Genomic DNA, 13,704 nt, shown 5'->3' with positions numbered 1-13,704 from the left:
GTTAAAAATGAAAAGATATTTATTATTTAAAAAATAGTTGTTATTTAAATAAAATAGTAAATTAATAAATATTCCAAAAAATTAATAAAAATTGAAAATTATAACTATAAAATTGAAAGAGTGATAATTATTGTACAATGTTTGAATGTTCTAGAGTCCCAGGATTGTTTATTGTAATATTTTTCTCATATAACCTATTGAAGTATGCATTTCTCATGTGTTTATATCTTATTCATAGATAATTCACCTTTTGATTTAGTATTACTAATGTATTTATGTGGTTTGTATGTATTTCACTAGCATATCCAAACATTTCTATATCTTTCGTTCATATTCATATCCGTATCCGTATCCAATTTATCTGATACAATACCCAATATCGATACTTTAATCATTGAATATGATACCAATTTATGAAAAATCAACAATTTTCTGAAAATGAAATCGACCATCCAGACAATAAATTCATGAGCAATGCTATGATATGGTGCCACTTTGTGAGAAATCGGCAATGGTACCAAACATCACGGTTGGGTTTTGATTGATCAAAACTCATTCTATACTATATCTTTTCTGCATCATAAATTTTCCCAGGGAAAAAAAAACGGTCCGGTGGGAAGCTGATCTGATGCAATTGATTTTTACCGTTGAATTTATTATATCCTTCACTCGTTGACATTAATGCTAAACACGTGGAAGGTGGCAACAGGTAAAGCGAAAATCTTGGGAAGTGCAGATGTCTTTGAGGGATGGGAAAAACTAAGGTACCAGCAGGTATAGAGAACTCCGTGTGTGATTCTTTTGATCCAGAGGTTGAGATTGCAGCATCCTGTAGTGCATACCTGATCCGTTGAGCTCATGGGGTGCAGCTTAGTTAATCTCAGGAAAGAGATGAGGAGAGATACTTTGGTAGATGAGAGACGTTTTTGCTTTTTGGTTGTAGTGAGGGAGGAAACTGCGAGACACGGAGGGTGAAAGCTTGGGAACAAATGGATTTTGAGGTTTGCATTTAGATTGTAGCATACCGACAAATTTTGCGCAGCATATCTGTAGGAAAAGAGTCGGGTGAAATGGACCCGGCATCCGGAAGACCCACAATGACGCGCTATGTTGCCGGTCAGAATGGCAAGTTGGTGCAAAAAATCATTAGTTTGATCAGGCTGACCTTTTTTTTTTTTTATTTGGATAAATTATAAATTATTACCATGTACTTTGGAGTAGTAAAAATTACCCCTTTGAATTCTTATTTGTGACAAAGACCCTTAAACTTTCAATTCTAACAAAGACCCCTTCACTAGCATTCCATAAGTTAATTTTGAAAAAAGATTGTCGTTTAAACATTTCTTGCATGTTGTATTTGCTGCAATTCCAGGTTTTCATAGAACTTTCTTGTTTTTTTGGTTGTAATTTCCATTTTATAAAAGTTTTTCAAGTAAATTAACTTCTTCCATCACTCAATTTAATGGAGGGAGGATATTTATTGGAATCTAAAAGTTTAAGAGGATCTTTGTCACAAATGAAAGTTAGGGGTAATTGCTACTACCCCTCAAGTATAAGGTAGTAACATGTAATTTACCTTTTTTTAGCTTTTGGTTATTCTATGATTATATGTATAGAGATGCAAATGGATTATATCATGATTCGATCTGATCTTATTTGGTCGAATTCGGATTAACCCTATTCGGATCTTTAGATCAGATTCGGAATATATATAATACAAATAGATTTATTAGGGATACAGTTAGTTAATTTCCTAAACCTTAGGGGTAAGTTAAGAAATTTACCTTTTTATACATAAAAACTATAAACCTAAAACATAGGCCAAACCGGGCCCGGATTATAGCTTTTATAACAACAGCAAAGCCAGGGCTGGCCCATGTTCACCCCTAGTATATACATTGGTTATGAAATTTATAAATATCTTCAATCCGTTCTATTCATGAAAGTAAAAGATTATTATAGAGAAATACATTTATAAATACTTTCAAACCTGACGAAACCACCTAGTCTGAGTCTCCTGACCTAACCTGGGTTTGAGTCCAGCTCGAATTGTGGTGGGTCAAGCTCGGATTGGCCCTGTGTTGGTAAACTTTAGTGTGCATCTTAGAATTGAGCTTGGGTTGACCCTCAATTGGTCCTAACCCTCCGAAGTTACACCCCTAAAATGTATATTCAAGTAAAGTCTCCAAAATGAGACCTGGCCCAAACAAGTAATTGCTCTGCTTGGTTTATAAACAGATTGGATTCAGCCAAATCCAAATCGGATTTGATTAAGTCCGGTCGGGTTTGGAGATCCCAGATCGAAAATGGATTTAACGGCACTCTGCTTCAGTTAAAAAAATAAATAAATATTAAAAATTAATTCCTTTTTAATATATATATATATATATAATAATAAAATAAAAATATGAAATATTAAATTTATTATATAATTCGTATATAATATGTAAAATTATTTATGATTTATGAATATATATTAAGGTATAATCAGATCGAATGGAATTAAATATGCATCAATCTGATTATTAATTGGATTCAGAATTTTCAAACCTGAACCCGATTCAATTATGTTAATATAACATTGTTGGATTGGATTTCAGACTTTTGGAGTCGGTTGACAGCCTCAGTAGTTTCTAATGTATTGTATAAAATTGTATTACCTTGGCTAATTGTTTCCAATTTGATTGAATTATGACTAAAACATATCGGAGAATTCAGATGAATGGATCGGATTGAAATTCAAATCAGATTAAATCCGATCCATTTGCAACCTGAAGTCTAAAAATGTTTTCACCCATCTTGTGTTAAAACAAAAGCAATCTTAGTAAATTACATTTTTATTCTCAATATATATTACGTGGGCCCCTGACTATCTTTTTAGGCATTTGCTTTGTAACAAGAAAGTAAAATGCCAAAAGCGCACCTTTTCATTTGTTTCTTTTCTTTTCTTTACCACACTTTCTAACCAATCCATGTAGTAAATAAAGTCCAAAGAAGAAACTCTTAGATTTAAAAAGCACTTCTGTACTGAGGATTCCTAAGAGTTAATGGTTCTTTCCTATAAGCATGGACTCTTGCCCATTGCCCATACTTCTTTTTCCCTTTTTTAATGGCCAACCAACAAACGGCCCATATCTAAGATCTTGGAGCTAAAGGGAACATTAATCTGAGGGCATAAAGCATAACATATCAAGGGATTTCCACAATTCGATACCCAATTTATTGATTATTTCAGATTTGAATGTTAAAATTTGCATCTGAGTTGAACTGTAAATTTAAATTTATATGATCAAATTATATAAAATTTATATTTAATAAATTTAATATTTTATATTTATGTAAAAATATATTTTGTAAAAAGTAAACCAATAAGGAGGCACTGGCTTCTTAGATTTTGAGAGAGAGGAAATTTGATAAATGGGATGACCAATAAACTAATTTCACAGGTGGGAAAGCTAAAATTGTCAACATTTTCATGGGGTAAAAATTCCCTTTTTAAAAATTGATTTTTATGGTCAAAATGATCATTGCTTTATTTACATATAAAATAAAAAATATATAAATAAATGCAGTTATTCAGATAAGAGAGTGCATTTTTCAGATAAATAACTTACCCATAAGAGAACTGGGCCTAAAATGTAAACAAACTTTTAACTTATTGATTGAAATATGAATGTATTAATAAATGTGATTGTTTAAATTCTGTTTTTCTAAAACAATTAATTTTTTTTTAATCATTTAAAGAGACAGAGGCGGATGCGGACTATTTAGATATTCGGGTCGGATGGGGATGCAGCTGGATACGATAAGTAGAAAAAGTCCAACGCTTCAACGTCAATTCATCATCAAGAGCCTGAGGAGATGTAGGCCCGCTGTGCTAGGTGGATCGAAACACTCTCAGTTTTTGTTAGCTGGAAAAATGAGTTACCACGTTTGGCTTCATTTACGCTACGCGTGTCTTGAGCGTACTACCCAGAATCGCTGCTTGCTAACCTCCAAACATCCAAAGCTGTGGCTGGGTTCCTTTGTGAACCCAGTCCAAACTTCTGAGGCCGTTCCCTCTTTAGTCTTTTCATGTCGCACTCACACTCGCACATGGTGTTCGATAGAAGTCCTAAAAGAATATCACCCCGTCCCAGCTCTAAACTTCTAATCCTTTGGTAGGCCAGCCGGCCAAGCCCCCAAAATGGACATAACTCGGAGAGCGAGTCATTTAATTACTGATTGGTTAGTGTAGCAAATCCAAGCACAAATTTGTCTGTTCAGTCCCCATCTCCAATGTTGTTGCCTAAATAATTTGGTCACCCAACTCCAACAGTTACTTATCTTTCAAAACAAAGAAAAAAAAAACACTCCAACAGTTATTTAATTAATTTAAATTACAACTCCAGCTCATTATTAGATCTGGTCATCTGGGAATCATGATATCATTTCATTCACAATGTCTGTGAAATGATATAACACTACTGTCTCAGCTCTACCTCTATCACATTGTTTCTTGTGCTTTCTGACCGCTCAGTGGTTGAGATTCGAGAGGAAAAGGTTGAAAGGGAAGAGGCACCAAGCCTCACAGTCTCACACTCCCCCAGCTCACAACCCCGCCCCCTCCCCTCTTTCTCTCTCTCTCTCTCTCTCTGTATATACTTTCCCCAGAAAGGAGGTCTCACCCCAGTAACCCACAAACATGTCTCTTCACTTTGATATTATCACATAACGTGAGAATTTTTTTTTTCAGAGACTAGTCATATCAAGTAACAAATCAACGCCACAATCTTCCCCCCCTTCTCTAATCTCAATTTCACGTGAAGATACAAGCACAATCTCTCTCTCAACAGACAGAGTCTTGTGGCCTTCAAATGCCCAAAATAAACACAAGGGAAAAGTTGTAAAAGCACAATCTCCAATAATTAAATTATATTAATTAATAGTGATCCATAACAACAATTTAAAGAAAAATTGGCTCCCCAGACTCGCTGAGTCTGCCTCTGATTCCACTCCACCGAACTCGCCTTGCACTCATGGTAAGGCGCAACCATGCCGAGAAAAACCCAGGCGTGATCTCTCCCTGTCGAACTCAAACAAGAACCCTTGTTGCATTAAGTTCCCGATTATCGAGAAGCCCGACGGGCTGGTGACAGGTCGCATAGCCAGGCACTTGACGCCCTCCGCCGCGTCGATGAAGTAGTTCCTTGCCGGTGGGGAGAATACCGAGTCACCCTCGAGTCGAAAACTTAACTTGGGTAACGAAGGATTTGCTACCCCCGACACATTGATGCAGAAGTCCAGACTCGAAGATGGGTCGGCCGTTTTCGGTAATCTGATTCTCTTTTTAAACGCCGTTAGAACCTGACGGTAAGCTGGCTCCGCGAGGAAGGTTAGTGTGGTGCCGGAGTCGATCACGGTGCCGCCGTTACCCTGGTTGTCTAAGGCCCAGATGGAGGGGTCGATCGGCAATCCGACGCCGTCGATGAATACGCTCTTGATCCCTAAATAGTAGAACGAGGGAGATAAAGCGCTTGTGTGTAATGGAGTGAAGCTCATCATTTGCTTCCTTGTAATGGGCTGCGTCTCTCCGATCAAGAGATAGCTCGTCGGAGGCGGAGATATGGTATAATCCATGAGGCAGTAGGAGAACTTGTAGCCGAACCGCTTACCCACCTGGGAGGAGAAGGAGGTGGGCCCTCTCCCAAGTCCCATAACTCCATGGGCGCCATTGAAGCTCGCACCTGAAACACTCGGACCAGAGATGTGAAATCCACAACCAAAAGCGAGTTTTTTCAGTCGAGCAACTCGTCCAAAGCTCGTGTTCAACGTCACCGTCTCCCTAGAGAAAAACCCACTTGTTCTAGACTCATCGGCGTACAAGTACTCGTAGCGGCAAGTGCTGTGAAGGAGAGTATGGTTGCAGGGTTGGTGTTTAACAGGGTGAGGGACGAGTTGACACGCTGGGTCGTAACAGTGAATCGGAGCGAATGTTGTCGAATGGCGAGCCAGGAAGGCCAAGCCTGGAGCGTGTTTACTACAGTTCCGACAAGCAGAGCACTTGACCCAGACGAGATCGCTGCCTGTATCGGCCACAAGGAGGAGCTTCTGAGGTGGGGATCCGATCCTGAAATCAACAAAGTACTGCCCGAAGCCCGTCGACGCGCCGGAGACGACCGGAGACTTTAAGCTTTTACGGCTCTGCAAGGCTGAGTAGAGAGCAGAGAGACGGTAAGAGTCTAAAGAGAGAGCTTGTGCTGGGGAAACAAATGGGTTTCTGTGAAGCAACCGTAGTTTCAAATATCCGGTTGAGGTTTTGTTGTTGAAGTCAGCTTGGCTGTTACAGAGATCTGTGAGAGAAAATAGAAGAAGAATGCAGAGAAAGAAAACGCGTGAGAGAGGAATCCATACCACCATTGTCTTGGAAAGATGAAAAAAGAGTAGAAAGGGAGCAAGAAAGGTACGGGAGGAGAGAAGAGATGAACACTACTTAATTACTTATACTTAAGTTGGTCTGGTCTTTTTAAGTGCAGTTCGTACTATGTATATACGTATCTGTTATGTATTATATACGGAATATACGGTTATAATGTACGTACCGTCTGTGATATACGAGCATCAGTATGAAGTCATGACTCATGAGACTCATGACCCATGAACCAACCGATGGAGTGGGCCATGGTCCATGGACCAACATTAATACATTATCGCACTTCATTGGAGGAAAACCCCGGTCATTTCTGTCCTGACTCCTGACCCCCGACCCCTCAATCCTCGTTACTCATTTCCTCAACGGCTCAACCCCACCGGCCCGGTTGGGAGAGATGAAGCTTTGTTTGAGTCGTGAGTGTTGGTTAAGCTGCTTTGAAGAAGCCAATAAAAGAAGCTTTAGTGGAAAGCTATGTTTTTGGCTTTAAAGACAGCCATTTTGGGCTCTCCAGGGTTTCACCAACCATGACTTTATGGGTGGGGCTCACCTCATAAAGCCAAATCAGCTGTCAATTAATCATTTGGAGGGCTGTTTGCTATAGCCTCTTTGAATAACTTATCTATGATGCTTCAAAGCAGCTGAATCAACTTAGCTGAGTGGTGATGAGCTGCTTTGGAAAAGGCTCTGTTTTTTATGCAAATTTGCATTAGGTATAAATTTTGCACCCAGTTCAATGTTGCGTCCATTTATTTGTAATTGTAAACCATAATTTGCATTCTTGCCTTTTTCATATTAATTACTTAAATTTTAGATATATCATAATTAAGATAAAAAACGAAAACTAACAAAAGTAAGAATATGATTAAAAATAAACTTAAATGCTTGTAGTAAATGTGTACATGCATTGTATGTGGAAATTTTAAATTATAATAACAATTATTATTATGATTAATTTTTATTTCATTTTACCATAAATAAAAATAAATTTTAACAAATACTTTTATTTATTATGATGAATATATAACATTATAAATGTTCCCAAATGCGATAGAATTTTGTACTTTTTCATTTTTTGTGCTCTATACTTTTTTAAATATTTATTATTCAATTATGACATCATGAGTTTTTTTTTGAAAAGTTGGATCATTGACCCACCATCTAAATAAGAAAATATTTTACTTTCAGATTTTTTTTTTTAAATTATATATCATCTATATCAAATAAATAATTTTTACTTATCATACTTAATTTTTGTTTGACATAATTAATATATAATTTTTTATATATTCTTTTGATTACTAGTACTTTTTTATTTTTAAAGATTTATTATTTTACTATCATATCATCGATTAATGCATTTGACCCAAACCAATAACCCACAACCCAAAAAGGAAAATAATTTGATTTATAGGTTGCATGATACTAATCTTATATTACATTTCCATCATTGATAATGCATGTATAATATTAGAGATGTACCAAATATTTATTTTTATGAATATATAACATTAGATATGTGCCCGAATTTTTTTCTATTTTTATTTTTGTTATTATTTATATTTTCTATTTTTAAAAATTTTATTATTTGACTATGACATCATTTCATTTGTAGGTTGATTTTAACTTTGGCATTCCATTTTCATCATTAATAAAATTACTTCTTACATTTCATACGTATTTTTGTTTAGTATAATGAATACTCAATATTAGATATATCCAATTCTTTTTTTTTTATTTTTTGTATTATATATTTTATTAATTTTGATTCTTTTATTATTTAATTATGACATTATTTATTAACCCATTTGACCCAAAATGGTTAAATTGCTTACCCACCATTGGGAGGGAAGAAAATTATTTTGTTTTCAAATTATTTTTCAAAATATTTATTTTCATAATATTAAAATTAATTTTGTGGATTTAATAAGAGAATATACCTTAATATGAGATTTAATGAGAAAGAATACAAAAATAGTTTTATTTCTATTTGGTTTTAAATTTTGCATTCCATTTCCATCATTAATAAAATCATTTCTTATTTATCATACTTATTATTGTTTAATATATCGAATATATGATGCTAAAAATGTTTTCAATTTTTTAATTTATATATTTTTTATTTTATCTATTTTTGAATTTTATTATTTAATTGTGATAACATGGATTGGCCCATTTGACCTTAACTAGTTTAATTTCTTACCACTACCTAGATGAAAACACTATTTTTTCAAGTAGATTTTAAAAGTATGTTTTTATGTTATTGGAATTATTAATTTATAATGCATGGATTTAATTAATAGAATTTAATGATGAAAAGAAATAAAAATGCCTTAAATATATGATTCAATGAATGTGAATTCAAATTAATACCTTAAGTGTTGGATTTAATGAGAAGAAATTGAGTGCATTGAATGTCTTACAATTGTATCTTTTCAAATCATTTAATATTAATAATTGATTACCCTTTTGCCCTCATTTTTTATCAATAAATTTAAATATGAAATGATAAATTTTATAATAAAAAATTCTAGAAATATTACTAAGGCTATTTGTACTTTTTAAAGTAGTATAGATTTCATCATTTGTAGTTAATGACAGTTCAAATTTTGTATCTAAAATGTTGGTGCAAAATTTGCACCAATTTCCTCCTACCTTAATCTCTCTCTCGTAAAACGGAGAGTATGGAGACTAAACTAATTTCTTACTCTCAAACAAATAACCTTTCTCCCACTCTTTCATATGAACTAGGGACCACATCACTCTACATTTCTACTTCTTATTTTACAGTAAACAAAGAAAAGAATATCAAATCTGAAGCAAAAGTAAGTCAAGGTTTACAATTCATCCATTTTAACTTCTTTTTTGCACTTTTATTCATTTACACAAGTGTGCAAATGAAATTCACACTACAAACAAATGGAGCCTAAAAGTTTAAAGTTTAAATGAGCTTCTAAAAAAGTCATTTTTTTAAATAGGCCTTTTAAAAGAGTGCTTTTATAGTATTTGGCTAGTCACCAACTTTTTCCCTACTTTTCCAAATCAATACTTTTCACCAATTTTTTCGACTTATTACTATTATTTTTTGCTTTCCAATGTGAAAAAAAAAAAAAAAACACATTAGAAAAAACATTCCCATACAGAGAAAGGATTAAGGAACATCAGGGCTTTTCAGATTCCTTCATGCCCGCCGCGCAAAGGCAAAAGCGCCGGGGGAAAGCACTTCCGATTTCCGAAGGGGCACTCATTCAATAATGGCAGAATATACCTTTAGTTTGGGGCTACAGCCTACAGGGTCTGATTTCAGAGGCGTTAGCACCCTCCACACAGACACTACCTCTAACTCGAGAACGTTGGCAGAGTGAATCATCCACACTCAAGAGGTCGTCTATGCCTAAGATATATATAGCATAATCAGATCATCTAAACCCTGTAATTGGAATATTTTCATTTAGTGGGTCCCCCTAAGAGAGAGATCCAAGAATTCAAAATAATTAGATGGCTAATTAAAGTTATCTGACAATGCCATATTATGGCTCAGCGCCTGAGACGATCAATTACATGGGTTCATGATGTTGTGGGTCCTGGCTAATTCCTACGTGATAGTGTCAAAACTCAATCAAAACATTTTTTGTGGTTGTCTTGGTCTCCTTGGTTTGATCCGCCAATTAGCTATGTTGGCCTAATCTTGCTCTGACCACGTACGGTTGGATCAGTTGAAGTTATTAAATAATTATAAATATGATTTTATTTGGGAAAATTAATATGAATTAAAAAATAAAAAAATAAGCATAACATAAAAAAAAAAAAAAAACGTCTAGAAAATCTAAAAAGACTTGAATTTGATCTCTATGTCCTTGAAACTGAATTTTTATCAGAAATGAAAATTTATGAAGACCGGTTTAATATAATCTCTGTTTGATTAAATGTGAATGGAATGTGGGTTTGTATTTGACCTTTAGCCATTTCCTATTGTTTGAAGGGAAAATCTATGATGCCGAAAAAACATAATACCAATCACAATCCGCTCATGAAAATCCACCTAATTGGTTATTACCTTTATGATGCAAAAATTGATTGGTTGTAAGTATTTTCATGTCTTCCGGGCATCATAGTCAAACCCTTGTTTTAATCACAAAGAGCTCACGTAATTAATGCCCACAGCTCATTGAATCCTACACTTTATCAGGCTCGTGTACTTCAGCTCTTCAATTCTTATTCATGGCAGTTATCTTGAAAATTCATTTATGCATAGAGGGTTTAAAATCTTCTGCAACCCCAACCTTATAAGCCCGTGTTTGGTTTGAAGGGAAAAAGTAGGGAATGCGTTATATAGGTTTCCTTTGCTTTTCCTACCTTTTCCTTCACCCAAACACGTACAACCTATCATCTCCTCTAAATAAATCTCATCTTTTCATTGAGTCCTTTAGATAAAAATCGACTCTTTTCCCATTAGCTAGTTGAGGGGTATTGATTGATAAGACTAAAGACAGGCTGAATAATGTAAAGCTGGAATATATAATTAATGGAGATATGCTTTAGAATAAGAAGGAATTGAAAAGATGTTGCCCAGATGGTTGAAGTAGAAACGTGCATCAGGTGTGTTTATGCGATCGATTGACATGCATGGATGAGTGAAAAAAGAAAAGTTTATAAAACAGTTACAAGACCAGCACCATTATTGTATAGCATGACCATGATGAGGGAAAGTTGACCGAACTGATTTGCTCATGTTTATAGTTGACCAATGGTGATATAAGAGAGAGAGTGTGTGTGTGTGCAAGTAGAAGATTATGTACAAACAAGGATAAGAGAGATCGGATCTATTCCTTACACCGACCTCATAGATACATCTCATCATGTATTAGAAACATCTTCCTATACTTATGTATTATTATTTACGGTAAATGTTTTTAATGCACGGTGGAATGTGTCTATAAAATCATTGTGAAGTGATGTTTTTAATTTTAAGACTTACAATTTGATATTTGATAGAAAACATGCATGCATGGCTCTTAATCTAGAGAAATGGCCGCATAGAATTTGTGTGGTTAATACCAAGTAGTTGGGAATAAGGCAGAGGTAAATAACTTTTCTTTTTTCTTTTTAATTTATCAAATGTTTCATTGGTGGAGAAGAGATGTCAGGGAAGCAACAACCCACTGAAGAGAGGAACGTATTTGTATTATTCTTCCCATTTCCAAACCCACCTAAGCACCCTTGATTCCAAATCTGTTTAACCTTTTCTCCTAATTTTCCAAATCTGTTAGATCTGTCATGACCTATCCCTCTCAATTATCTATCAAATTTGCCAAAAATTGGACTATTTTAATTAAGGTTTTAAAATTTGGAAATTTCATCCATCATAATCCTAGGATTTGATATAATGTTTTCAAAAAAAAAAAAATTAAAGAAAAAATTGGACAGATTTTGTTAAGTTCATTCAAAACTTTTGGATTACCATACCTGAAACCAAAATTAACCATTTTTTTTTTGAAATTTTGTTAAAATATAAAACCATAACTCTCATATAGTGGCAAGGGTTTATCTATCTCAACTTTGGAACGAGGAATGTAAAATGGACACGTGTACCTTTTTTTAGCCCAAACCAAATTTACGTATGGAGCATTTGCCATGGGACATAAGGGGAAGGGTTCGGATCCTCTCTCAACCCTTTTCTTATAAAATCTATAAGATATATTATATATGGGTATTAGGTACCTTATCGTCAAAACCCAAACTCATCTTGAACTCCATAGGATTTCGATAGAACAGGTCCTATTGTGGTTGGGTACCTGAAAATTCCTGATGAAATATGATTCTTGTAGCCAATCCCATATGGTTGGGACAAGGCCTAAACGATTATGATGATGACATAGTTTAAAAAAAAAAAGAAGAAAAAAATGAAAAGGACAATGATTTAGCAGGCTTTTTTCTTTTTATAAAATGATTTCTTGGTGGAGTCAAATGGGAAGCTTCCCTACCCAACCTGTCATATATCTTTTTAAGTGGAGGGACAGTGTGGCTGATTCAAACCATCAGCCCTCATCAGCCCTTTTGTACCGAGCAATATAGGTTGTTCAAACCATGGTTTTCAAAATCGGATCGGATTAGATGGTTAGACCGGAAAAATTAGAAACTGGTCAAATGATTGGTTCTGTTTTTCCCAAAAACCAAAATTGCCCTCAAAATCGTTGATTTTGGTCAGCGAACCGCTGAATTGAGCGATTAACTGTTTGAATGGTTTTATACCGTTTTTAATTTTTAATTTTTTTGTTAAAACAGGCGAACATTCAATTCAAACAGTTGGACCATTCAATTCGATAACCAGACCCCTGACCGATTCAGTCACTAGTCAGTTTTAAAAACCATGGTTCAAACTTGAAAGTTTTAACAAACTTGTTTAGAAAGATGGGTTTAGCATTCACATTGTAAAACACCCCCTTAGTAATTTGTCTGTTTATTTAAAAGCCTTTGTTTACAAATTATTGTAAAATCGTAAATAAATTAAAAGGTTGAGTTTTTAACTACAAAAAGAAGATAAATGCTTAAAATAAGAAATATCAAATGCAACTTAATTATTTCTTTTCCTTTCTAAGAAGTAGTTATTACCCAATTATCCATAAAGAATAGATGTATTAATCTATGCAGCGGTCTGGCACCACAAAATATCACCAATTTTTGTTCGTGATAAACTGACATTTTTTTTTATATTTGCTGATAACCTAAACACATATACCAGTTATAGAATACGTATAACTCATGAAGTGTAGCATGATTCGAACCATGTGGTTTCAGTTATACCACAGTGGGGTTGAGATTCAACCCCATCACGCTTAAACCATACCATGCACAGTACCAAACAACCCCCTAAATGGTTGAGAAATAGTCGTCCATATTTAATGCTACCATCTTCAAAATAAGCCAAAAGCAGCAATTTAAGAACTCTTCCAAACAGGTATACTAATCGAATCATTTTCATCCCGGAGCATTTAGGTAGTACTTGTTATAATGGATCAATTTGCTTTGAGCCCGGATCTCCTGAAACCAAAAACAGTGTGTAGAATTTAGCCACAGGGATGGAACCAGCTGCTTGTCGCTTTTAGGGAAAATTTCTAATACATGTATATTAAATTTATGGAGAGATATTCTCAATATGCAGCTGATGGATGCTCCTTTGGACGTATGTACGATTTGAGTTTTTGCTTTTAGGGGTTCAGGCACTTTGTTTCACCGTGACAGGGGAAGTAAATTTTGGATATATCCTTTTCACATGCATGGAACCAAATGCTAAA

At 34.6% G+C, this 13,704-nt stretch overlaps 1 protein-coding gene across 1 annotated transcript; it reads right to left on the bottom strand.

Moving 5' to 3' along the window:
- Nucleotides 1-4,883: 4,883 nt before the first annotated feature.
- Nucleotides 4,884-6,474, bottom strand: LOC148863526 (aspartic proteinase NANA, chloroplast-like). The gene has a single exon (XM_088980869.1). It carries the CDS (start codon nucleotides 6,397-6,399, stop codon nucleotides 5,017-5,019), a length of 1,383 nt encoding a protein of 460 aa, XP_088836995.1. The 5' UTR covers nucleotides 6,400-6,474; the 3' UTR covers nucleotides 4,884-5,016.
- Nucleotides 6,475-13,704: the final 7,230 nt, after the last annotated feature.

This window comes from Nelumbo lutea, chromosome 3 (genome assembly GCF_056320005.1).
Source record: "Nelumbo lutea isolate HS-2025 chromosome 3, American lotus-T2T, whole genome shotgun sequence".
NCBI classification, from domain to species: domain Eukaryota; kingdom Viridiplantae; phylum Streptophyta; class Magnoliopsida; order Proteales; family Nelumbonaceae; genus Nelumbo; species Nelumbo lutea.
Note: the sequence above shows the minus strand (reverse complement) of the source record. Positions and strands in the feature narration are given on the sequence as shown.